The 27,572-nt window shown below is 40.6% G+C and overlaps 2 protein-coding genes across 2 annotated transcripts in view; one reads left to right on the top strand and one right to left on the bottom strand.

Moving 5' to 3' along the window:
* Window positions 1-443: 443 nt before the first annotated feature.
* On the bottom strand, window positions 444-27,467 carry WBP4 (WW domain binding protein 4). The gene is made up of 10 exons (XM_068418295.1): window positions 27,080-27,467; window positions 19,957-20,029; window positions 18,409-18,471; window positions 18,185-18,308; window positions 17,158-17,379; window positions 16,202-16,257; window positions 13,015-13,081; window positions 9,708-9,859; window positions 8,437-8,666; window positions 444-5,755 (listed from the first exon to the last, which is right to left on the bottom strand). Coding segments are annotated over exons 1-10 (1,197 nt in total). The 5' UTR covers window positions 27,082-27,467; the 3' UTR covers window positions 444-5,547.
* The window catches only part of ELF1 (E74 like ETS transcription factor 1), a 93,978-nt gene continuing 93,530 nt past the window's right edge, over window positions 27,125-27,572 (top strand). Inside the window, exon 1 of the mRNA XM_068418234.1 lies at window positions 27,125-27,317. The gene's annotated coding sequence lies outside the window, so the exon portion shown is untranslated. The remainder of the gene's footprint in view (window positions 27,318-27,572) is intronic.

Here is a 27,572-nt window from a genome sequence, read left to right as displayed (position 1 = left end):
GTGTTATCTTTAACTCTCAGGGCATTGCTCATCATTCTCACAACCAGCAAATATGAAGACTACTGAATCACAATCTGTTACCACCAGAAAGTTTATATATTCAGCTATATTCGGAATGTTACTAAATAGTAACTACACAACCCTTACCTGAACTGTGTTAAGAATCTTAAAATTAACCATTTTTAACCCAGGTAATTTGTTACTCATAATTGATGCACAGAATAAAACAATTTCCAGTAACTGCTTAATGCGCTACTGGAAGGCACCCAGACACTATGCTGGTGACCACAAAATAAAAATATTTCTTTTAAGAAACATTTCCATGTTTACATACCTATTTTGGTCTCTTATTTACCCCAGGTCCCATTTCTAACAGAACATGCACCCATAAATCTCTCAGGTTGTCCTAAACCCCTTGAATAGAGGAACAATGGTAATACAGATTGTTCAAATAAAAGCTTTATTTGGTATTTTCATATAAACGCCACTTTAACAGCTTGCAATATTTTGTAATTGCAACTGAGAAATTGTTAAAGAGAAACCAGCTGTTTCACTTTGCAGACAATACTTACAAACTAAAACAAGCATTTTTCAATCACCCCACTGTTCTTCATTGTATCTTCAGTTAAGCAAGCCATTAAAATCCACTGTCTTCAGCCCATGGTCTGTATAACGCTGTCTGCCAGTTTTTAACATAGGCTCTTTCTGCTTTTACAGGTAAAATAAAATCTGCGTTTGCTGACATTCTCTTGGAATCCTCTTGAGCAAATTCAGCCTTTTTCAGGTTATTCTTTGCAACACTTTTGGCTTTGTACAGAAACTTTTATTCAAGCTATATCCCGAAATATTTCACAAAGCTAAATCTGTTAATCACACAAATGGTTAACACAATTTCTAAGTTAAATAATTTAGCAGGTAGAAGGTAAGAGGACGTAAGAGGTAGATACAAGAGATGATAGTGAAGAGAGATGGCTGACAAAACAGAATGAAAGGGTTGCCACAGCAGATAGCAGAAGGTATACAGAAAGCTTTTGTACCAGCAAGCGAAAGGATTGAAGTGCTGCAAACCCCGTAGGAGGAATGGAATGAAATCTGTCTTGGGAAAACAAATTATCCTGAAAATCAAAAGAGCACATGTAGTCGGTCTTGAAATAGCTTGCCTGTTGTCTGAAAATCAGTAGGGTTGTACTTCCTCAGGGCATGACGCTAACAGGCAGCAGAAGCGCTCGGCATAAGCTGGGATGTGGAGACACGGTTGCCTACATAACACCACGTCAAGCTTTCTGGAGGTCTTGGTAGAGCAGGGGACAAGGTGAAGGTGGACGCTAGAAAGGTGGCACAGCGGTAGTATGTAGGTTTGCATATATAGGAATATTGGAGGAAGACGGTTTGAGGAAGACACCAATAATAAGAAAAGTACTAAAAAGGGGAGGCACAACTCAAAAAGCAAATCAAAGAAACCAAGCAGCATGTAATAGTTTTTTACTCCCTTTCTGAGATGCCAAAATGTGCTCTGAAATGACATTTTTTTCAGGGGAAAAAAAAGGAGAAATGTTCTTATGCATGCCCAGGTTAGTGAATTTAACTCAGATCCGTGTCATGAGCAGCCCTCCCACCTTCTAAATCTGAATATTGGGATTGGATGCTGCTGCAGCACAGATGTTGTCTACGAGGGTCAAACAAAAAGCAAACTTCACCCTATTGGGAAAGTCTGGATTTCAATCTACAAATTCCCAGGTGAGGGGTTAAAATTTAGCTTAGCCTGAACAGGAATGAGGATTATTCTATAACCTGGGTCAAATTGAGCAGGTGGTCTCTGCACAGCTCCTGGCATAACAAATGCCCAACAAAATAATTTTCTTTTTTAGTATCTGCAATATGTTTGCTTCTAAAAGCATCACCAACTTCAGGCAGGCCCTACTGTAAAAACACATACCCCAAAGATAAGCATCCTTTACTGCGAAGCTGTCTCTGTAAACAGACAAGGCAGGTGAAAGATGAGGCAAGGAAACAAAAATACAAAGCCATGAATTGACTTGCTCAAAACCACACAAAAGAAATTATCATCAGAAATTGCAATGACTCCCCCTTTCTCAACGACTCTCCTCATATTGTTAATAATATCTACAACAGCCTGTAAAACCAAGGATGTAGTCCTCTATCAAGGAGCTTGCAATAAAAGCAGGCAACCTGATAAAACCATGCTGCACAATAGAAAATGGATTACTCAGAAAACAAAACACTCCTCTTCTGAAAACACTTTTTCTGAAACAGTAAAAGGAACATTCCTTTGTCAAAAGCCAGTGCAGCCCAAGGAAGGATTAGCAGATGAGGAGCATAACTGTGGGAATACCTAGAGGATTCCTATGGCAAATTCCAAAGGCAGAGGATTTTGCAGGGAGATAGCGCAGGAGGAAGAGAGATCTGTGCAGAACAGGTGTCCTGGAAAAGCAGCGTCTGCCGTAAATCTCACACAAGACAGTATTTTTGTATAGAAGAGAAAATATTTGGTTTAGATACACAATAAAGAGATCGAATGACAGCAGGGTGCAAAATTAAACAGTGGCTTTGGATGTATCAAATTTGATTCAACAGGCCCTTATTATAATTTCCACTTAAGGACAAAGAATAAACTGGCCTCTCTTCAAAATGACTTTCAGAGGTAGTGGGGAGTGAAGCACTGTATTTCTTTGTGAAATTCAGGCTTTAGAAGTCCCATCAGCAAAAGCAAGCATATAGTATTTAAACTAACTTTACTAGCAGTGAACAAAGAAAACATTTCATCTTTTTTTCCTAATGTAAATACTTGTTTTGGTTTGTTTAAACACAGGACTTTACAAAGACCTTTGGTTCATATTACAACCAACAGCAGCTCCTCAAGGAAACAAAGTTTTGAACACTTTTATTTTCAGATGCTTTTAAACATCTGCTGGAGCAATTTAGTTAACAAGTATCTTAAATCACTGCCTATGACCACTTCAATGTGACAAAACATTTTTAAGGAAAGATGCACTCACTAAAAGAGGAAAGATGTCCTCAGAGGACATTAAAAGTGGAGCCCACAAAAGAACTATAGTACTGTATAAAAGTGTACTAATAAACAATAAAATTTTACATAGATCATAAAGAAATTAATATACTTTAGGCTTGGAATAACAGAAGCAGGACGAATACAGCAGTACAAAACAAATTTGTAAGGAAAAAAAAGTGCTTGAAAGGAAAGCATGATCAGCTGTTAACTCAGCAGCTGGCAATGGCAAAGGAGCAGAAAGAGTTAGTTGTGCTGGTAAATCACAGGGCACCCACAGCAGACAGCATGATGCAGTCATGTGAAAGGCAAATGTGGTTTACGGATGTACCAAGAGTTACTTCCAATATGCTAAGGAAGTATTAGTGACATTGCACGTGGCCTTAATCTTCCTTGAACACAGAGCCTAGGCAAACTCAGGCTGGAATGGATGAAGAGAAGTGCTGGTGGAGCACTGAAGGTCCTGTCACACAAGGACGCTTTATGTGATTCAGAAAAGACACAATGGGTTCGAGAGGAAGAAAAGCTACTTAGCTGAAGGGCAATACTTGTGTTAGTTGGGAGGAAGTAAGTGTAAACTGGTCACAAAGGCATGGAGGCTTCAAGTTAGAGCAGGTTCCTAGCTGCCGGAGTAACGTTCTAATAAGAGTAAAAACAAAACCTGAAAAATCTGCTTTTTAAGAAACCTGACAACCTCTCCTTGGTAGAAAGGACATTTCTGTTCTAGCCTTGTACTCCACATGAAAGACCTCACATGCATGTTGTACATTCCTGCATCCATGACTGTGAGAGCATCCAGCACGCATCCTGCATCTCTAAATGACAATCCAGGGCTAGATATTACAGGAAACTTTCACATTTCTCAAAACAAACATCAGAAGAAATACAACCACCCTGATGAAGCCAAAGAAACACATGGGATTAAATACACTACTTAATTCTCTTCTACACACAGCGGAAATGTTGCAGAATGGAAAAAATACTTCAGCTTCCTTTGTAATACAGGATAGACCAGATTCCCTGTCTTGCACTCCTTTCTCCGTGTATCTGACATTCATTTTCTCAATGAAGTTCAAGCTCAGCAGTTACCAAGTCTATCTTCCTGTAGCTGGGCTCTCACAACTGTCTTAACTGCATGCTCTGGTTTTGGATGAGACTCTCCTGAACGAAACACTGTAAGCTTTAGAAATAGAGACATATTTTTTAATGGATTCATGATTTGAACCTTTATGGTCCACTGTTTGATACCTAGAGAAGCAATGAGCCTAGCTGTATTCTTACGCAGCCAGTGAATCTTGATGATGCTAAATGCGGACCAATCCCACCAAGTGAAGAAATCAAATCTACAATCCTTAAGAAAATGTCCAAGCCATCCTGGACAGTACAGCCATCAGCTCTACTCATCCATCTTTTGTTTTGCTCTCCTAAGGTACTGAGAACGATGAAGCTTCAATATACTTAGTCCCTCTCAGCTTAGCGAACACTGCAACTCTTCAACGCATTCATCAACAGACAGAAGCCATCAGCCTCAAAAAGGTGCTGTATGCTGTAGCAGAGCCAGGTCTTTGGAATATTTTTTCATGAAAGTTCATGAAAGTATTAGGCAATTTTTTTTTACAGGGAAGGAGACAAAAAAGAAAACAAGACCAAAAAAAGAAAACTTGATGTGTAAAAAGAAAGAAAAATTCAAGTAGAGACAACAATAAAGCAAAATACAACAGGAAGACCTCCTCCTGTAGCTGGACTCTGACAACTGTCTTAACTGCACGCTCTGGTTTTGGCTGAAACTCTCCAGAACGAAACACAACCTCCAACAGGGGTGGCTCTGGTACTGTTATTAAAAGTTAAGATTCCACAGGTTTAAATCTTCTGTCGAGGTTTAATACATTTATCATGCACGTACACAAATAATTTCTTTCAGAACGTTATTTGAAATGAGTGGCACTGATGTGACTAACTCCTCTGAAAACAGCTTTCAAATGATCTATCTGAAATGTTGGCACTCTCACCACCTACTCTTTTGCAAGCGATTAGTCAAAGGTTAGTAAGCACAATATTTTTACTCATAGTTGGGAAACGACTCCACATAAACAACCTTGGAGGATGATTTTACTCTCTAGTACATGCCATTGATCCTCTGTAAAAATAAAAGGTCTGCATCATTTTTGCCAGATTAAGGATTACTACATTCTCCCATACTTAGAAAAGGAGTAAAAAAACCTTACACAATGTATTTAAAACAGCATACATAAAGCAAATCAAACTTAGATGGCATGGTTAAAATAAAAAATAAATGTATTTACAATATTGCATAAGTAATATAACACAAACTTCCATTCTAAAATCAATCACATCAAAATAAAATAAAAAAAAATTACAACTCACGTATGTTTTAGTACCTATAAATCCTTAATTTCTACCCAACGTTTTCTTTATAAAAGCCTGTTTAAAATATTAAACTTTTTATTCACTCTAGCTTAAACAGAATCTAAAATGAGTCTAAAATGAGTTGTTAAGTATTACTGATCACTTAGTCTTTGTCTTAAGTTTCTAGATTTTCCGTTTTCAAATTTCCTCTTTTTAAATGTTGGCACCCCTTCTGTCAGGTCTCCAAGGGAGGTGACTGTCTTCTCTTTAAATATCACTGTCTCATCTTCTGGAACCTCTAGCACTGGAGGTGGTACATTGTCACTCTCTGTACTAGGAAGCTCCAGGTCCACTTTTTCACTGGGAGAAGAGAGGAAAATACAGAAGGGTTAATCTACATGGAGAAGACATCATGGTGTACTGCAGACAGTAACATACATATTTAATTGTCAAAGCGGCTTTGAGCTAGATGCAGTCTTCTAGCCAAGATCATCATCGTGACAGGGATCAAGAAAAAAAACACGTTCTTTGTTTCTTCTGGGAGGACTGGTATGAAAAGTAAAAAAACATGACCTCATTCTCTACAGAGTTTATACCATGGCCCAAGCACCCATCATGTAAATAGTCTTGTAAAAGACAACAGGGCTGCATGGGTGTAAGTCTAAGAATGTTGAAAGACAGTAGTTAGTGAGTAATTCGCAATGGTTCACTGCCAAAATGCTATTGAGTAGTTTTCTGCAGGTGCCTATCCTTGAAGGTCTGCATGACAGAACAGAGAACAGGCTTACAAAATCAGCCAATGACCCCAAGTTGGGAGAAGCAGCTCTGGAGGACAGGATCACAGCTAATACTGATCTGAACAAATCAAAGACATGATCTAAAAATGACCAATCGGTTTTAGGAGGTCAATAGCAAAACACGGTGTCCTACAAGAATAACCTATGGCACAAACATACGATGGAGAACAACCGAACAGTTTGCAGAAAATTATCTAAATCACAAGTCACTCAGGAATCACACCAGCATAACACTACTGCAAAGAGATACACATTGTATTCCTGGCCAATCCATACAAGAAATCTTTCAGTACTACTGAGTGTTAGTCTGATGTCAGCTCGTGTACTATACCTAGCTTCAGGTCCCATGCCTCAAGGAAGACATGGATCAGCTCAAGCATCCAAAAAGAGCCATGAGAATGACTGCAGGTCAACAAAATGCGACTGTTGCAGTATCCCTAAAATGTAAACTTCCTGAAAGTGGTTGGCCCTGTGCCTAGTCTCAATTTAAAGTAAATAATGAACAACTGCATTTGTCTCATTTACATGTGTGTACATATCAAGTCTGTGTGTTAATGTACAGACTGATACATCAGGTTCAGTAAGTTGAAAGCACTTTTTATTGGTCAGTGCTTTCCAAAAACCTGAAAGAATTTATCAGCTCTGGAGTCAAGGAGCGGTTAGCTGGTCCAATACAGGAGGTGTTAACGTGAACTGATCAAGTGACATTATCATAGAGTCACAGAATGGCTGGGGCTGGAAGGGACCTCTGGAGATCACCTAGTCCAACCCCCTGCCAAAGCAGGTTCACCCAGAGCACGTTGCACAGGGTTGTGTCCAGGTGGGTTTTGAATATCTCCAGAGGAGACTCCACAGCCTCCCTGGGCAGCCTGTTCTAGTGCTGTCACCCTCAAAGTAAAGAAGTTTTTCCTCATAAATTTTTCCTCATATTATCATCTCCAAGAAGTGTATCAGTGCTTAATTTAGGTCAAACAGTGTCAAAACTGTATCTGCAGAATAATTTAGAACTAAAATGCTGAAGAATGGTGTGAGTATGAGGGAAAAGACTGATTTCATTCTCCCAAAGCTAATTTTTCCAGACTCCTAGCAGGCTCCATAACAAGAAACTGGCCACAAAAGACAGCATATTTCATAAGAAAATGAGCAATCTCAGGCATTAGGCAGTAAAACAAAACACAAAAACCCCTCCTGATCAGATGCATGTCATGAAAACATCTGCAGTACATCAGTTGGACATGGGAGAGAGAGACAGCTTCCAGATTTAAAATTGGCATAACTAGATTACACATTTGGTCTTTCATCTCCTTATTTAAATCATTACAGAAAGTATCTCCCACCAGGCTTAACCATAGTGACAGCAGAAAAAGTTGTAGTGGATTTTGCTTTGGTTTTGCTTAACTTTGTTTTGAAATGAGGGAAATTAGGGAACAAGAAAAACAGTTCAACCAGAAGTCTTTTACTGCTATACTGTGTGAAAGTAAGACAAAAAATTTGGTGTCTTTTAGGCTGTGTCCTTCAAGTGAACAGTTAGAGTCAGTACAACACCACAAAGTGAGAAATAATTCACTGCTTGTGGAAGTAACAGCCAAACATACCGGCCTTAGGTAGAAATTGCTTCGAGTCTAAAAAGGCATACTCGTTATGTCAGCAACTATTGATCCCACAGGGAGGGAATTCAAAGCAATGCTAACCCAGTACGATCAAGATCAGGTTACTGCTGGCCCTGTAAGATCAAGATAGATTTTGAACTTCAGGCAGAGTTAGCCCAACTAATTACTTATCAGAAAGAAACAGAATTTAGCCTGGAAGCTAGAGGCCCTGAGAAAGATGCCTATGCTGTTCCAAGGCTGGAAGCAGTTGAAAAAACTGTCACGACAGCTCCTGAGGCAGCTGAACCAGATTGTTGAAGGAGACGATGGTAAGGAACATAAGCATAGAGTAACTCCATTTAAATAGTTGATACTCAGGCTCTGAAAAAAATGATGGATGACTATGATATTTTAAATCACTTTAATTTACTTTGTACTCATGGTGAACTTCTACACAAAAACCAAAACACCACCACCATCTGCCCTGGAGAGCTATTACTTAAGATAATCATTGCAGAAAGAATTGTATTTGGGCTATGTTTCCAATCACTGCTGTGCTAATTCTGCTAGAGTTCAGAAGAAAAAGCTTCAGCTCTGAAAACAAGTATTGTGGAAACAAATATTACGAAAATAACTACAGTAAAAAGATCCTCACCTTGGTTCTTCTGCTGCTGCTGCTTCTACTTCCTTAATTGGTTTCCATTTTCCATAAGGCTTGGTCTTGTTAGGTGCATCACTGGAGGTTTCTTGGGAAGCTGATGTACTCTCCTCTTTATCAACAGTTTCTCCTGGCTTAACTTCTCGCCATTTCCCATAAGGACTTAACTTTTTAGCTTTGGGAGATTTTTTCCCTTCCTCTGATTCTTCACCATTATCTCCTTTCCTCTAAAGAGGAAAAAACCCACCTTAAGCAAAAATGCCTAAATAAAAACACAATGTAGCTTTATTTGACATCTTTTATTTACTATTATTTACTATTCATACTTTTCAACCAAGAGTAACTTGAAACAATAAACTCATATTGTAATAAAATCTTTAAATTTCTCTCCTTGAGCTTTTATCACATACCGAGTTGAAAAAAAATCTTAACAGTTACAAGAAGCTGAAGTTGGAAAATCCTACCTATCAAGGCTGAAGTTAGCAAGGAGTAGCCAATACAAACTTACTTATAAACAAAGTTTAGCATGTTTAAAAAAAAAAAAAAAAAAAAAGGCAAAAATTCACATACAGCTTTCTGTGCATGCAGATACACACACTTTACAGCTAATGCCTAGTAGTACTTTATAATGATGCACAGTAATACAAAAATATGTATTTTAAAATTAACACCTGTCTATGAATACATTTTATATTTAAAGTGTCTCTGCCTGTTCTGAACTACCAGTTTCAGAAAAACCATCTGACCCAACCAGAGCCATAATCATACCCTTTATCTTAAGTTTTAAATCTGAAGACAAAAACATATAATTGATACAGGTTTTGTACTATGTGCTGCTCAATTAGTAGGGAAATTACAACCATGTCGTTTTCAGTAAAAGGCATTCCCCGAAGGACTCCTGGTGGTCACATTTACCAATGAAGGTTAGAAGTCATATCCTCCCACTGAAATCCAAATCATATTGTGGATTATTTCAGAGAGATGACAGTGACCTTTCTCAGAGAACATCACATTTCTTGCAGAATTCAATCTGCTGCTGGTGGGCTGAAAGAAAGATCATGCTTTCTGTCCTGGAACAGTGCCACTAATGGGTCAAATAATTGAATAAAGATTCATTTTACTATTCAAACAAGTGCAAACTTCTACTTTCAGTCGTATGGTTTAACCTCATTACAATGACCACAGCCTATAACAAAACAGAAAAGATAAATCATCTTATGCTAGAAAATTAATACTGTATGTAAAGTAAATCTGAAGAGAGAACTTACCTTGAAATTTGTTTCTGAACTCTGGGCTTCATTTTCACTGTCTTCGGAGTCTGATTCAGATGCTTTGGAATCTCTTTCTGCAGAATGCTTGTCCCGTTGACTCTTCTCATTTGAAGATGAGACAAAACCATCTGGTTTCTCCCATGTGGATACTGTCCAAGACATTTGAATAACCACATTATTTATGTTTCTAATTCTGATCTGCTATTGCTTTGACAACATTACCTTTCAGAAGCAGCACTGCCTTATGCAAAAATACAGCAAATAATTTAGTGCAAGGCTTTTGCCTTTGTTCGGTATGTTTGTTTTAATAAACATAATCAGAAAGACAACATTTCACTTCCCAGCAGAGATACTGTCATGACAGCTGAGTTCACTGTTGATAAAGCTTGTTGTAATTAGCGCTTAAGAAAAATGTCATGCATGGTGAACTGTGGTCCACAAGACTGTGGTCCCTCTCATCCTAACACAAATTGCCCTCTAGAGGTGCCTATTTATTTGATTTGAGTTGTCCATTGATTACAAAGACAGGATAAGGTAAAGAACTCTAACTGCAAGCCTCAGCTCTCCAGGCAGATAAACCCCTTCCCTGTGCTACTTGGCTTGGTAACATTAGGTCTCTAAAAGAGCTGTAAGTAAACAAGGAAATACAAACATTATTCTGAAAAGACATGAAAGTATCTCCAGGATATGACCTCATTTTCAATGAGAAGGTAGTATTCCAGCAAATATATTGTGAGGAAATATTCAAATAAAAGTTGACTCAATGCTCTTAAAACTGCTTTTAGTAACAATAAGGCAAAAGTACACCAACTTGCAATCTATAATTTTATTTAAGCTTTCAAATGTAATAAAACTACTCCTTTTCCAATTATTTTATCTACTTCCAAAGAAATCCATAACTGAAAACAACATTTGACAGGTATGCTTCTAGATGTATCTTGAACAAGTAAAGGCGTAAGAAACTGGCAATGAAGTGGCTTTGAAGGAACAAAACAGTCTCTTAAGGGTACTGCTGCCATGTAGCTTTAGACCAGTAGCTGAGAAAGTTCACTTTCCTAGGTGTCACATATAGCCAGTGGAGTAAGGTGCAGCCTCCCAAAGTATGACTCGTAGCAGGAGCTACACCGAGAGATACTGGCCTTCTCAGTTACATGCTTCAGATGAGACACTACGATCAGTGAATCACAGAATCACAGAATGTTAGGGATTGGAAGGGACCTCGAAAGATCATCTAGTCCAATCCCCCTGCCGGAGCAGGATTACCTAGATCATATCACACAGGAACGCGTCCAGGTGGGTTTTGAATGTCTCCAGAGAAGGAGACTCCACAACCTCTCTGGGCAGCCTGTTCCAGTGTTTGGTCACCCTCACCGTAAAGAAGTTTTTCCTCATATTTAAGTGGAACCTCCCGTGTTCCAGCTTGCACCCATTGCCCCTTGTCCTGTCAGGGGATGTCACTGAGAAGAGCCTGGCTCCATCCTCTTGACACTTGCCCTTTACATATTTATAAACATTAATGAGGTCACCCCTCAGTCTCCTCTTCTCCAAGCTAAAGAGACCCAGCTCCCTCAGCCTCTCCTCATAAGGGAGATGTTCCACTCCCTTAATCATCTTCGTGGCTCTGCACTGGACTCTCTCTAGCAGTTCCCTGTCCTTCTTGAACTGAGGGGCCCAGAACTGGACACAATATTCCAGATGCGGCCTCACCAGGGCAGAGTAGAGGGGGAGGAGAACCTCTCTTGACCTGCTAGCCACACCCCTTCTAATACAGCCCAGGATGCCATTGGCCTTCTTGGCCACAAGGGCACACTGCTGGCTCATGGTCATCCTGCTGTCCACTAGGACCCCCAGGTCCCTTTCCCCTACGCTGCTCTCCAACAGCTCTGTCCCCAACTTGTACTGGTACATGGGGTTGTTCTTGCCCAGATGCAGGACTCTACACTTGCCCTTGTTATATTTCATTAAATTTTTCCCCGCCCAACTCTCCAGCCTGTCCAGGTCTCTCTGAATGGCTGCGCAGCCTTCCGGTGTGTCAGCCACTCCTCCCAGTTTGGTGTCATCAGCGAACTTGCTGACAGTGCACTCTATTCCCTCATCCAAGTCATTAATGAATATATTGAATAGTACTGGTCCCAGTACCGACCCTTGAGGGACTCCGCTAGACACAGGGCTCCAGCTGGACTCTGTCCCATTGACCACCACTCTCTGGCTTCTTTCCTTCAGCCAGTTCACAATCCACCTCACTACCCGATCATCCAGACCACACTTCCTCAGTTTAGCTGCGAGGATGCTGTGGGAGACTGTGTCAAACGCTTTACTGAAATCGAGATAGACCACATTCCTCAGTTAACAATTTGTCTTGTCTTCAGAGGATGGGATTGGCGTTAACAGAACTGACAAGTAATTTTCAAGCATTTCCAAGATACTTAGAGCTATATAAAAGTAAGGGAACACTTTAAAATCTCACAAGCCAAGATTTTACCCAATACGATGATTACAAAGACATTCTTCATAAGTATCTTATGTCCATGTAGAAGTTTAAAAAACAGCACAACCAAAGGTATAAAATGTACCTGAACTTAGAAGGCAATGTTTAAAATTAACCACCATCTCATTTCCCTTCCAAAAGAAAAAAATCGCAAATCATTTGAGCCGGGGAGAGGCATGCTGAAAAACTGAAAGGTTTTGGGTTGTGTTTTTTTTCTATTCTTGGCATTGTCAGGAATGCCACTTCATACCCAACAGCAGAAGGAAAACTCATAGCCAGCAAAAAATCACTTGCTCTCCAGAGAGGCATCATTTACCTTAAAATGATTCACACAGATTTAGAAAACAGATGCCTGTTCTGAGGGAGTTACCACAGAGTTCCCCATGTAGGGAAAAAAAAACAGGGAAAAGAAGTAGGAGGCAAGATTCTAGACTTTCTTATCAATGCTATGTCAGCAAGAGGAAAAGTTTAGGAGATTCTTATTCAGTCCTACATACCTGTCAAAACAAAATCCTGCCCCTTTCTGGTTTCCAATCTATAATTTCAAATTATACATGTAGAAAAGAAGAACCTGTATTTTAGAGTTGTAAGTTGAATGTCTAAAAAAACCTATGAAGCACAAAGGTATACACTCTGACAATACAGCTATAAAGCCAACACTGACTTAAGCAACTAGTATATTTCAACTAAGGTAACAGCTTAAAAAATACAAAACTTAGTAATGGCCTGAAAATGCAGTTATTTGCAAAATAAAATGTTGCTCTGAAAAGCCTCTCTTCTGAAACAGAGCTTAACTGGAAGACAAGCTCTCCTTACCTCCTGTTTTTGTGTTATAGTAATAGGTATGACCATCTTCAGAGACACCTTCTACCCACTCTGCTGCCTGAGAAAAGATACAGGAGCTAATTAAAAAACAGCTTTAAGGATCAGCCAAAGCATCACTTATGAGACTATTCAACCCTTGAATATTTTTTGTTCATTATAATTTTACTGTTTTAAAGCTTGAACTCCTGAAGTTGTTAGCAAGCATTCCGTTTGACTCAAATAAGATTGAATTGCTTAACTGAAAGTATGGCAAATGCACATAGACAATTTTTTCAAACAGTGAATAATTAATATGAGGCAGTATAGTAAAGGCTGCCATACAGTACACATGATGATAAAGGCCATTATTTTACATGTTTTTTATTTTCCAAAGTATTCACACCTGAAGTTGACATTTCCTGGTTTTGTCATTGTCTTAAGTAGAGACCAAGAAGAAATTTCTCTGGAAGTCTTAGGGTTTTGTGAGGGCTATAGAAAATCAGTACCAATAAATACTATCACAAATTAAACATAAGCAACAAAACCAAAACTTCTAACGTTTATCCCAAAATAGATCTTCACTAAAAATACCAAAGAAGCAAACTTTGCAGGAATGCCTGCCACGAATTTACTTATTTAGTAAAGAACTGATTTCAACAAAGCACTGTTTTTCCCTATTAATTAATAAATACATATGAAATGCAGCAGAAGTTGCTGGTATATCTTTGTGGATGTGTAACTAAAATAAAGATGTTTTGCAGAATCAGCCACAGCTAGATAATCGCTCATTACACAACTTAATGTCTTCCTTAAGAACAAGATTTTCATCAACACTTACACATACAACTACTTTATTGCTCCTCAAGTACTAATACTGCCCGCTCCCCTATGTTAGGCAGAACATCTGTGCAGCTTCACCATACATTATTTTTGCATTAATAAATGTCTATGTGTGTGTGTATACAAACACATACACATATAGATACGCTTTTGCACACACATACCTATACATTTGCTTAATAGTCTATTAAAACTTTGTTATTTTTTTAAAAAACACAACAAAATCAGACATTAAAGTTCTCGCACCCACTCTATAAACAGGAAAAATTGTACCAGCACGTTCAGAGCAGGCAAAGGCAAGAAAGCCTTCAGCGAGCAAGTTTCCTTGCGGTTTTGCTCTCAAAAGTTTCAGTATGCTAGTTTCAACAAAAGAAGCAAAAGGAAAATTTACGTAAGTAGAAAAAGGACAAAAAACTAGTCTGAAGTACAACCTATCCTTTTTGTCAGAGTTAGATCTGAGCATTTTAGACCTGGTTTTTAGAGGTTTTCAGCAGACATCTGACACTAGGCACACTGAGTATCCTACTACATAACCGCTAACAAGCATGATGTCAATCTAACTGAAGTTATAGGTAGCCTTCAACATGCCTTTTCGTTACTCTGTTCTCTCCACCTCTTAACAAGTCTGAGCAGCAAGCTGATGTGCTGTAAAACAAGGAGGGCCTGTGCATCTCACTTGCTCTACATATTGCAAGCATGCCCTTTGATTTCTGGGCAGCGAGTCCTTGTTAAGAGATCTGGAATGTTCCAAATATCTTTAGCTCAGACTAAATAAGGGAGCAATAAAATGCTTGTTTTTAGCAATAGCGAAAATAACTCAAGACACCACAAAGTCACTGAGCAGGGTGAGGGAGGAGTGGCAAAATATAGCCATGTGGCATTAGAGAGATAACCGAGGCTGAAGGTGTGTGTTTATGATACAGCTGAGAAGAGCTAACTTCAAATTGTTGCCAAGAAGGGAGCTCCTCCTCTTCTCCATCTGCTCTCCCCGCACTGGCATTTCTCCAATTACTCAGAGAGCTGATGCAAGGACGTAAGCCTACAAAGCACTAACCTAGACTCTGATGGCTTCACTCCCTGAACCAGTTCACTGTCAGGGCAAATACACACCAAGGACCATACAAGGTTAGTTACAGGACCACCTCTTTCAGTGGAAGGCTACGGTAAGACTGGCTTATGAATATATTGCAAAGCTACGCCTTGATTGAAAACATAAAGTTGAAGTGCTGGTTAACAAGTTGTGTGAAACCTCAGGATAAAGGAACCAGAAAGCCAGGGTAGCATGTGATGGGCAGCTCTGACACAAAGTGTGCGGTCTCTTGGGAATGAACACTGGACGGAAAAACCTTGCATTTTTGAGATAAAACACTGCCTTAACAAGAGAACAAGAGCTGGAACACAGACAAAACTTCATGTACATTTTGCGAATTGATTCAATTGCCTAAAAATATACACAATTATAACCATTTTCTCCTCTGACTGTAAGTAACCCAGTACCAAGCATTGGCTGCCTTCTGAGATGCAACAATATAAAGCTACGCTGAAATAGCCAGTCTTTTTTGATCTCTAACTTAAAAGCCAATATTAGCAAACAACAGACTTTAGATCATACTGCACCTATGACAACTATCTTGAAAATGGGAAAACGTAACATCAGTTCACAGGAGTGTTGTAAAAATCCTATTTTTATTGCTGTGAGGCACAAAAATCCTGGAGTGATAAGAATCAGGGAAAGCCCATTAATAATAATAATACATCTTTCTGTCTTTGGACTATTCTGAAAGTTTTCTGGTGCCTCAAATAAGAAAAATTAAGTAATAGGCTAAAAGGTTGCTTGGACACAGGTTCCATGACCATAAGAAATCCACGAAAAAGACAAATTATCACATAACTGTACCCTAAAGCAAACACAAATAGGCAGCATTTTTTTTTACTATCTGACAATGCAATCTCAATGTTTCCTAAGATAAAAAAGTCTTAACTGTTTCAAATGTGTAAGTTTAATTTTTTTAATTACATTTGATTCACAAAAGGTTGAGCAGAATTTATTCAGAATTTCCCCAAAGCTTTCAATTGTATGGGCTGAAGCATCAAAAAAGCATATTCTGTAAAAACACAACCACCACTGTCACTTCTCTTACCTTGGTAAACAAATTAGCCAAAAAAGATTTGCATAGTAAAATTTCAGTTTTCATCAAGTATATCATAAAACATTCTATATATTCAAATTACATTTTCCTAAGTTTACTATGAGCAAACAATTAATCTTCTTCAATCAGAAGACTTGCAAATTGCTTAGCTTATTTCTGAGAAGTGTTTACAAGGACAAAGAAAAGTATGAATAACAGTATGTGATTACCGTTTGTGAGTTCTGAGAGTTGCCTTGGAATCCTTTAGGTTTCTCCCACTGTGACTCTTAAAAAAAAAAAATTAACCCATCATTCAATCCCATTCATGTTTAATAATATTTAGAAAAAAAAGATCTAAAGGGTATGACACTAATGTGTGCACACATACAAACAAGTAATACAGATACACCTCACTGGCATATAAATCATCCTCGATCAAACTATGGTATGATCAATAAACCAAAGTATCATAATGCCAGTTGGCTTTACCAGGACTAACCACCTTCCAGACTCTATTAAACTATGGCTGATACACAGATACTGGAATTTTGGTACAAAAAAGGTGGTTTTTTTTTAAATGGTAGCATAGGCCAGAATAAACTAAACACACAAGATTTTTACCTTTTGGAAGTTATCTTATACAAGGAAAGGGTAAGGTAAATACCAATGTCAATTCTTAAATTTATAAGAAACAGTTTGTAATATTCTCATTAATTATAAAAGAGGGTTGATTTTATGCTCTAAACATTTTATGCTCTAAGATCATAACACATAGCTCCTCAACAGAAGTAAGTCAGGTAAATCCTGTAAATGTGGAAAGAAACAATAAGACAGCAATCCATAACCTCTCTCATTTACTTGGGCACAATCAATTTATTTCACATTCCTAGTAAGAAAGCTTCTTTAGGAAGACCACAGCTATCCTTTGTATACTTAACCTCTGAAAAGCTAAACATTTCCAGAAGCTGTGGAATTAATACATTTTCCCATTATTAACAAACAGCAAAACCAGTCTGAAGTTCTGGATGCCTGTTTTTTGAATGTTAAATATCAAAACTCCATCTAATTGTTCACATTTTAATAATCAACTTACTACTGAGAGAGCAGAAGAGTAAAGAAATGTAGGCAGTCTTTTCTCATTTACATCCAATAACTATATCTGCATTTGCTTCTCACTAGTTTTTACCTCCTGTTCTTGTGTTGTAGTAATACGTATAGCCTTCGGGAGAAAACCCTTGCACCCACTCCTTTGTTTCACTTTTTGGTGGCACTGAGGTGTCCTGAGGCGTCTTTTTTTTCTTTTCTTTCTTTTCCTTCTTTTCCTTCTTCTCTTTCTTTTCTTTCTTTCCTTTAGTTTCCACTGTGTTACTCTGTGTTTTACTCTGTGTCGAACTGGGACCTACATCATCTTAAAGAAAATAATACTTCCTTTTAAAAAAGAGTAATAATCTGAGCTTAAATATTAGTCACTCTTGAGCAACACCAAACAGGAAATTTTGTTCTTATGAGTATGTTCACTCATTAGTATTACACTCATAGCAGGTAAACTTAAAAGATTATATTCAAAGAATCTTGCATTGTAGCAATACTATTGTGTCATAAGAAAGGCCAGATATCAAAAGAAGAGTAACATAAAGAGAAAAACCGTAAGGACCAATAAGCTCTAACTAAACAACAACAAAACAAAGAAACTAAGAGAGTTATGAAAAAGATAGCTTCTACAGGAGCTTGAAACAACAAACTTTTTTTGAAGGATAATATGTCTTCACACAGACAGAACAAAGGTACTTGCTGAACTGCAAGCTGAGTAGGAGATTCTCATCTCCCCTCTTTGACATCAGTGGGAACCCAGCCTCTCCTACTCAATAGGATACTTTTGTCTCCAACTGGCAAAAGTGAAACAAAATTAACTAAGGGAAGCTGCACTGCTGATTGAAAGCACCAACTACAGCCTGGTTTTTGTTATCACATTGTTTAATTTTTCTACTCCAAATCAGATTGTTCCATGAACCAGAGGACACTGGCTAAAAACATCGTGTACTGCAACTTCTACTAGTGGCAATTTGCAGACTCCTTGTTGTTGCTGTTTTTAATGAGCAAACACAGTCCTGAAGGCCTCCTCTCATGTTCCTAAAACCTAATTTAAGAAAAACCATTCCTATTCAATATTCTTTCAGTTCTGTCTTTAATCCTTTGGCAGCTATATGAACTACCTGGTTTAATTCCAAGCCTTTTCAAATCCTCTTGATATGCTTTCATTGCAGCCTCCTCCATTGCCGCAAATTCTTTTGCCGCGTCTTCTTCTTCTTTTGCCTTTTCCAAGCTTTTTTTTTTGATCTAACACAAAGCAAAAAAACCCAAGAGAATAAATTAAAACAAGTCTGATAATGAAAAAGATTAAAAGTAAGTATTCGTGCAAATAAGATATTTGAGTTACCTCACTAATTCTTTTTGCCACATTTTCTTTATGATTCTTTCCTCTTTCATGAAACTCAATGCTCTTAAAAGTGAGAAAAAAACAAGAAAAATAATGCATATTATACAATTTTAATTTAGTTCATTGTAGTTAGTTAAAATTTAGTTAGACTAAACTTAGTTGAACAAGCCTAAATGTAACCTGTTCTGAAAACACTTAGAACAAACAAACACTATAGCTATAAAATAGCTGTAGGAAATTGGCAACACTGAGAAACATTCAACATAGAAATTATGAAAAATCAGTAACACTGCAAAATGGTATATTAAAATTTCATAGTCTGTATTTATAAGACTTAAAAATTTTCAAATAATACTGTTCAGCACACATACAAGAGACAAGTAACAGGTAATCTGGGCTCCCTCTCCATGCCATCCTTCCAAGTATCATCCCTCAATTTTTTGTTCTACCCTGTTTTCATGCAAACTTTTAAAAACCATATGGCTTATTTAGAGATCCAAATATTAGCTACAGTCCTTAATTAGATTATGCTATGCTCCACAAATATCCCGTGAACTTAGTTTGCAGGTCCACAGATCTGACAGAGAGAGAGAGGAAAGGGCAAGGTGGGAGAGTTGGGTAACTAAGGACATCAGAACCGTCCACAAGCCAAAAAGCTGCCAGAAAGACTGAAGCCAGTAGGAACTGGAAGGAGTTCAGAAGCTCTGCAGGTACAACAGTGGAAGTCCTCACATGGTTCTCACAAAACCCATCTGAGCTCATTTAGCTGTTCAAATGTTAGGTGCCTAAGCCTGACCTAGTAACCCTAGAATTTATTTGCGTGAAGTGATGTGCAGAGGATGGACATCCAGGGGATGATTCATCTCATTTAAAGACAGACTTTATAAGTTGCCTAAGTCCGCCCCTTTAACCTGTATTTCTCTTCACCGACTACAAGAAACCTGAACCAATTGGCTCACACTTGTCATTCTGAACTGCAAGTATCTAACTGTAAGCCAGAAGGAGCTCGACTCCAGGAGTACCCCTGGCATTGTGTCGGGAACGCAAAACTTCTAAGTGAGAAATCAATCGGTCTAGTAGTCTGCAAAAGGCATCTGCAAGTCAGAAACACCTGTCTTTAACCCAGTAATGTTTCTGTGTGAAATAGAAGAAACCTGCTTTAAATGCTTATAGCGCTGGCTGTACCAAGCCTACCATATATAAACAGCATGTACGCCAGGTTTTGCTTCCTACTTGCAGACAAAGGCTAGGAACAGGCATGGACAAAGTTTCAAGTCAGATCAAATGTTAAGTTACAGAACCTGAAGAAAAAGCAGGGTCATACATTTCAGTTCTTATCTGTACTGCCAAGTAGAACAGCACACACCATCTGGTATGCAGTATCTGGCTCTCACATAATAGATTTTAAATATCACAACTATAACAAAGGCATTTTTAAACAACAAATTTCATGCATCAAGAGATTAGTATCAAAAGTGACGTTAAAGGCCTGTAATTCAAATCCCTAGTATTTCAGACTCATTGACATAGTACGGTAGACCATCGTACAGGTCTGTTGTCTGCTATCCAGCACTTGCAGTAATCGCAGAATTTTTTTGGCTGAGATTTCCAGTAATCGGCCCTGCAGAGAGAAACAAAAAAAAGATGTATAATCTGAAACAATAATCAAAGCCATAGGGGTGTGTGTGTATATATATATACAGGTTCAGAAACTAAATTTAGTCTTCTTTGGGTGATCGAGTGCTAAGAGTTTGTTTCTTTTTTTTTTTTAAACAAAGTATGGGGAGCAAGCAAGAGTAGCTATGTTGACTACTGTGTCCCATAAAGCACAGCTCAGTATTGAGATTGTGCCCATCTGACCCCTGACAACTGCAAAATTTTTAGAATGGAGGTGACGCTGTAAGAACCAGAAACACGAGACAACGCAAGCCAGAGATAAACAAGCAGCTCTGCATACCCTAATTAAACACAGAACTGTCAGAAATGGGCAACTTGTGCTATTTTTCATAAAAACGCATACAATAAATGTTTCTCAGTGTAAAACTTCAATTTAATGTGGACGTCTATGTTGGATACTGTACACGGTGAGCTTAGCAACACAAAGGTGGAGGTCCGGACAATGTGAGCTACTGCGGGGAATCCTAGAACAGATTCTGACCTGTGGGGTCACAGTAAATTGTTTGGATGTTTCAGTGTAAAAATGTGAGTATTTCTGAACCATGTAATTTAGGTAAGTTGCATATGTGTGAGGAAACTTGGGAAAAACTCTTCAGAGCTTAAAAGTTAGTACATAAAAGCATTTAACAATAAAACAAACAACCCCTCCAATGGCTGTTTCTTCATCAAAAAACGCTTTCCAATGCCAGATGAGGCTTGTGCAGAAATAATTCCATTTCTTATTGGCTTGCAGCAACAGATGCAATGCTTTGGTTCAACAGAACACACTCCCACAACAGACTTCTATGTTTTTAAGTGAAAATGAAAAAGAATGAGGGGCAAAACCAAAATAAAGATTACACTAAGAACATTAAAAAAGCTCAGTGCAAAAAATGAATCTTTGCCTTCCGTCCGAAGATCAATGTTCAAAGTTCAAGGAAAATAGTCCCTAATATTTTTATTCAATAAAACCAAAACTTCTTCCATGCACAACGACAGCACCCTCAAACCTTATGATACGTGTGAGCAGATCTTTCATAACGGAAACACACCTGATTGAATCAACTCTTAAAATTTAAGCAGATGTCAAAATACGCTCTCCCACCACTGCTTAATGTAAAAATAAAATTTCTAAGAGACTACGATTATTTAAAAGTGTAAGTACAAAGGACAGGCTCTGCAAAAATACATCAGCCTATAAGCAATACTGTGTTAGCAACGCGCAGCTTTTCAAGCACTTTTCTGGAAAGCTAGAAAGCAGCAGCTGGGCTTCCCCCGATTTAAACAGAGATCCGCTCATCCCTAAATGGCGTTCTTTAAAACCGGGTGATTACTTAGTCACACATTTAATTAAAAGGCTTATGAGATTTATATATCAAAATGCATTAGTGCCAAAGCCTGGGAAATCGAACACTGACTGCAAAACCAGCTGAGTGGGAGGGAGAAATTCAGAGCTCAGGAATACATTGAGGCCCTTTTTCCTATTTGAGTTATAGCTCCAAAATTGTCTCTAAATCTTTCGACATCATCTAAGATAAATTTCCAGCTACAAGCTGGGTTAACCTTCCTAAGGCAACGGACCAATCTTGACAGAAAACACGTACATCGTAAAAGAAGCTCACTGCATGTTTCGGAGGTGCAAGAACACCTGCGTATTTCCAAGTTTAACCTAACGGGGCTGGCTCTTTCTCTTCAACAGAATCAAGTGTAAGTGCTAAAATTAAGACTGTACAGCTGCACCCACCAAAAGTCAAGACCCGAGAGTGTGATGAGCTGTATTTTCACAGCTATATTTTCCACTGATTTCTTTCCTAAACACCTCTGGACATCACATCTGTCGCAAACCACCGTAGCTACACAGAGAGTAATCATGCTGGAGATACTGAGGGCACACCTAGGGCTTAAGTACAAATCCAGGTCTTTTGTCTTCATCTCCTGTTGGTTTTGATAAAGATTGGAGCTGGCTCTCTGTTGTTACATATAAAATAATTGCAAATCTATGCAGAAGACCAGATATCCCAGGAACCTTAAATCCTGCATTTCATGATCAACGGAGTTAATTGTGTAAATTATGGTCCCAATTCTGCGACTTATGAGCATGAGGAGTGTTACATGCTGAGTAATTCTCTTAAAGATTTTCCACTTGAGTTCGTATCACTTAAAAAAAGAGCAAGCTCAGCTGAAATATCCACCGAATAACACTTGCCATTGTAATGATGGAGCCTGCAGAGCACCAATGGTGCTGCAATGAGAGCAAACTCCAAGAGGAGTGTTTGGAAAGGAGCAGTAACTGAAGCGAGACCCCACTTCAGCTGAGATGCTACAAATGCTTCACAGGCTCTGGTCACAAGCCTGAAAATTAATCCAGATTGATGACAATGTTTAAGTATGTGATTATTTCATTAATCTGCCAAACACAGGCTTGAGAGGAGATGCTGTTAAAGTGGTACAGAGGTCTTGTATACTTGAGTAATGGTGCACAAATCAAGGGAAACATAAAAAGCCATTGCAGTCAAAACAGTACAGCATTTAAGACTCCTTATCTTCTGCTTGCACTTACGTCAGTAAAGTTAAGGTTGATTCTTGTTTTCAGCTTTACAGCTGGGCCAACCTGCTAAGGACCAGAAAGCTGACCAGCTAGCCATCACCACCACAACTATCTTTCTTCCTCTCACTAAAACGAAGAGGCAGACCAGGGCACGTTGTCTGGCCTGTCCAGGTTTGCAGCGCTGACACTTCAGCACTGTACAAACTTCTTTACTTTGAGGGTGACAGAACACTGGAACAGGCTGCCCAGGGAGGCTGTGGAGTCTCCTTCTCTGGAGATATTCAAAACCCACCTGGACATGACCCTGTGCAATGTGCTCTGGGTGAACCTGCTTTGGCAGGGGTTGGACGAGATGATCTCCAGAGGTCCCTTCCAACCCCAACCATTCTGTCATTCTGTGATTCCCCAGGCATGGCTATCCAAGTGGGAGGCTCGGTGACACCGACCCTGAGGGGTGTGCAAGTTTTACTGCAAAGCTCTACCTTCCGGGGAAGGGTTTTGACAAAGTCTGCTCAGAGCCTGATTTTCCAGAGCTGGCTGAGCAAGTCAGCTTGGCAACCTACTACTGGGCACACGGGGAACAGAGTGGAACCAATACAGATGGGTACTGAGCAACTTCTGCACACGCTGCTGTGAACTTTCAGCCAGGGTTGGAAATCCTGTACTATCTTGTAAGAAATGCGTGTCTCCTAAAGAACAGTGATGTTCTTTCAAGTTTTACTGGTCAAATCACTCAGAGGCAGATTGTGCAACAGTTCAGAGGGCTAAAGGGGAAGGAGGGAGAAACAGGGAGTGAACATCAAACCGTTTTATTGAAACTTTAATGAAACTACAAACTCTTTGCTGCAAACAGCTGTAGAGTGCAAATAGCATCAATGTTAAAACCATTTTCAGATTTCTGAAATTCATTTAAAATTTCAGAGGGAGCGAGAAGATGGGGAAGAACAAGTAGCAGCTCTGCATTAACAGCACCCACCACATTCGCCATTTCAAAAGATACGAAAACACCGAAACTCAGAGAGAAAACTCCAACTCAGGTATTTTTACTTTGCACAATTCATTTCTTGAGCCCTAAGAATCACGCAGCCTACACTGCAATGACCTGGTTACACACTCCTACTGCATGTGAACCACGTGTTTGGGAGCACACAGAGAGGACAGGTTCTGTCGAGAACATTCAGAAAGCAACCTGCAGAGTAACTCCAGCCTTACTGGGGTCCAGGGCCTCGAACTGTCAACCTGTGAGCTGATTCTCCTCACAACTTACAGTATTATTGTTTTAACAGGTGGCGCAATCAGCCTTCCTTATATAGGGCAGCTTAAGAAACCCTCACAAAGAAGCTATCTTCGGCTGAGACAGCTTTGCCAAACTTTACTTTGAGACTGGGCTGGAGGGTTTGGTTCCTACCACACACTGGCTGAAAGTAAAAGGCGGAAGGGGCTGGAGAAACAACTGTTTCAGGTGGTTCTGAACACAAGAATAAAAATATTTGGCTGTGCAAACAAGATCTGGAAGCATTTGCTTTGAATAGCTCTGTTCTAAAACATCGGACTTGAAATCTGGCAGGGATGGAGAGGGGTTTGTATCAGGGATGTATCTGTCCAAATTGTAAGCCTTTAGGGGGCAAAAAGCATCATACACACGCTCAGCAGTCTTCTTTGGTTTTAACATCTAGAACCTCTGAAGACTACATGAAGTTAGTATCCTCCAGCTTTCTGCAGGTTTGAGCACTGAACAGCTTGTGCATGCATCATCCTCTTGAATACAGGTGTGTGAAAGAAGTAATATACAGATTAAAGTTCTTGACTACACAAGGAAATTAATTCAGAGTAGCTATGGTAGCTGCTCTGCAACAGCCACTCAAGAGCACACAGTATTCAGAAATAGTAATAACTTTCACTTGGGAATACTGTGTACTTCTAAAGAAAAGTAATAGTTCTGTAATGTAAAGAAATAGAAGGAAAGAAAAAAAATCACGTCTTTCACAACAGACCTTCCTCCACATGGGAAGCCATTCCAGAACAGCTAATTTAATTCAAATATCCCAGTATTGGTAAGACCTAAGAATGCAATGCTAAAATTGTCAGGGAAGGAGGCCAAAAAAGAAAAGGTCTTCTTGTACTGTGAAGTAGGTCCCAGTGCCATGGCCCTAACGACCCACACTCCCAAATAAGTCGCAGCAACTCCATTCATTCATAATGCACTAATCCTACCCTAAAACCTCCTCTTAGATACATACTCTTAATTTTTATTTTTTAAAAAATGGTATTTAGACACTCAAGAAAACAGCATCCCTCACACAGCGAGTACACGGGGCTGTCCTTCTACCTAATGTTAGCTTGTTGGCCTTCTAATACATCACAGAATATATGCCTATATGCGGGCTCCTACAGAGTAGTACTGGAGGAGAGTTTCCACGTGAAACAGGGCAGTTCTCTGAAGGGTTTCATTCTTCTGGCCTTCAAGCCGATTATATTTTTGGCAATCCTGTAAATTCTAATGGACAACGCCAGTGGCTGCTCCTTTTTATTACTATATTAGCCCCTTCTGAACAACACACAAATCATCATATCCTGCAAGACAACCTGAGCAGACAGCAGAATCTGCAGAAGCTGTTCAGTCTGACCTGTATTGGTGCTGAAGATCATTTGCATGGATCTGTTCTGCCAGATCTCTTTTTTAAATGTAAATCATGTAACCTGAAAGGTAGCGCTACAAATATTTTTAACAACATACAAGAATGCACAAGAATATCAGGGCAGGCAGCCTTCTGCATGTGTGGAGCTCCAATGGACCTCGTCTCCCCTAACTTCAGTTGTCTAAAAAGTGAGATATCGAGTTGTCTAAGTTCTTCATGTCAATAGATCATAGAATCATAGAATGGTTTGGGTTGAAAGGGACCTTAAAGATCATCTCGTTCCAACCCCCCTGCCACTAGACCAGGTTGCTCAAAGCCCCATCCAACCTGGCCTTAAACACTGCCAGGGAGGGGGCATCCACAACTTCTCTAGGCATCCTGTGCCAGTGTCTCACTACCCTCACAGTTAAGAATTTCTTCCTAATATCTAATCTAAATCTACCCTCTTTCAGTTTAAAACCATTCCCCCTCGTCCTATCACTACATGCCCTTATAAAAAGCCCCTCTCCAGCTTTCCTGTAGGCCCCCTTCAGGTACTGGAAGGCTGCTATTAGGTGTCCCCGGAGCCTTCTCTTCTCCAGGCTGAACAGCCCCAACTCTCTCAGCCTCTCTTCACAGGAGAGGTGCTCCAGCCCCCTGATCGTCTTCATGACCCTCCTCTGGACTTGCTCCAACAGCTCCATGTCCTTCTTATGTTGGGGGCCCCAGAGCTGGATGCAGTACTCCAGGTGCGGTCTCACGATGGAGATGGAGACCATCATCTCCAAAACGCCACTCTTTCCATCCTAAATAGGCATATGAGAAGCAACTTGAACTCCATAGCTGAGTGTTTCTTCCTTATACAGGGAACCTAAAGCAAACTGCCTGAGTCAGCCTTCAGAAGTTAAATATCTGAAGTCAGGGCTATCTACTGAGAGCAGAGGTCTGCTGCTGTAGATGCAGAAGAAGGATATAGGCTATGTCAGGAAGAATATGATAAGAATTAGGAGAGGAAAAAACCAGCAACATAAATTGGGTCAAGAAACTGTTCAGGTATAATTTTAGCAATAACTAAAATTAAGAACACTGCTGTATGTAGTACCAGTCTGCAAGACAGGCTCACACAACCTAACCATCATATATTTCCCCACAAAAAGTTCTCTAACGTTATATTTTTGATCATGTTCAGGTTTTTTTTTTCCAGCAGGGAAGTTAGGGTATCTTGAAAAGTAACAGAAACGAGCAAATGCCATTCATATGACATTCTCACTTAATCAAAGCTTGGATTTTTACCCCCCTAAATGCGGCTAGGCATTAACACAAATTTTCTAATTAAACCCTTAAAAGAGGTAGCGATGGCCAGCAAAACCAAGGCACAGCGGCCTTCTCCCAAATGCATCACGCATAACCAGAGGCGCCGAGGCGGCCGCGGTCTGAGGGGGCAGCGGGGCCGAGAGACAGACGTCCTCCCCCGCCGCGCTCACCGGCCGGCGCCGCAGGACGCGAAGGCCCCCGCAGGCGGCCCGGCGTGTCGGGGAGAGATAAGGGGCCGAAAGCGCAGCAGAAACAAACAACCGGGAGGTGGGGGGAGGACGGACGGGAGCAGAGAGACCGGAACGAGAGGGAAATAACTCGGTCAGAGAGGTGGGGGTCGCCGGCCGCAGCTGGGGCACAGCCGCAGCCCGGCTGCCCGAGGCCTCCCCGTGGCCTGCGGGCACCGGTGCCGGGCCCTGCCGCCCCCACCCCGCGTTGCCGGCCCTGTCCCTGCCCGATCCCACTCCCCAAGGCGGGGGGCTGCGCTCGGAGCGCGGCCGGCACCGCCCGCTCCCTCCCGTCCCCCGGCACTCACATCGCCGCTTCCCCAGCAGCGCCTCCGCGCCGCTCCGCTCCGCTCGCCGCTAGCCGCGCCGCTGGGGCGGGCCGGGGCGGGGGCAGGGAGCGCCGCGACGGGAGCCGGGAGGGCTCAATCCGCGCTCTCCTCCCCCGCCCTTCCCCACCTCCTGCCTTCGCCCGCTCCTCCTCCCCCGCCCCCGGGAGAGGCGAGCGCTCTGCGGGAAGCCGCTCGGCGAGGGAGCCGCCGCCGCTCGGTGAGTGCCGCCCGCCCGCGCGCCGCAGGTGGCGGCGAGCCCCGCTCTCGGGGGGACGGGGAGGCTCTCCCCTCTCCCCGCCGCGGGGGGCTAGCCTCCGTGGAGCCGCGGGTTCGAGCCCCGTCGCCGGTAACACCCCGTGCCGGGCTGTTCCTGCCCCGCCGCGGCTGTGGGAGGCGGGAGGTGCGGGTAGGGGGGGGGGTTGTGAAGGGGCCGGGGAGGCGGCAGCGGGCCCCGTGCGGGCGGCGGTGCGCG

Source organism: Nyctibius grandis, chromosome 2 (genome assembly GCF_013368605.1).
Source record: "Nyctibius grandis isolate bNycGra1 chromosome 2, bNycGra1.pri, whole genome shotgun sequence".
Lineage (NCBI taxonomy): Eukaryota > Metazoa > Chordata > Aves > Nyctibiiformes > Nyctibiidae > Nyctibius > Nyctibius grandis.
The sequence above is the reverse complement of the archived record's forward strand: the minus strand, read 5'-3'. Positions and strand labels throughout refer to the sequence as shown.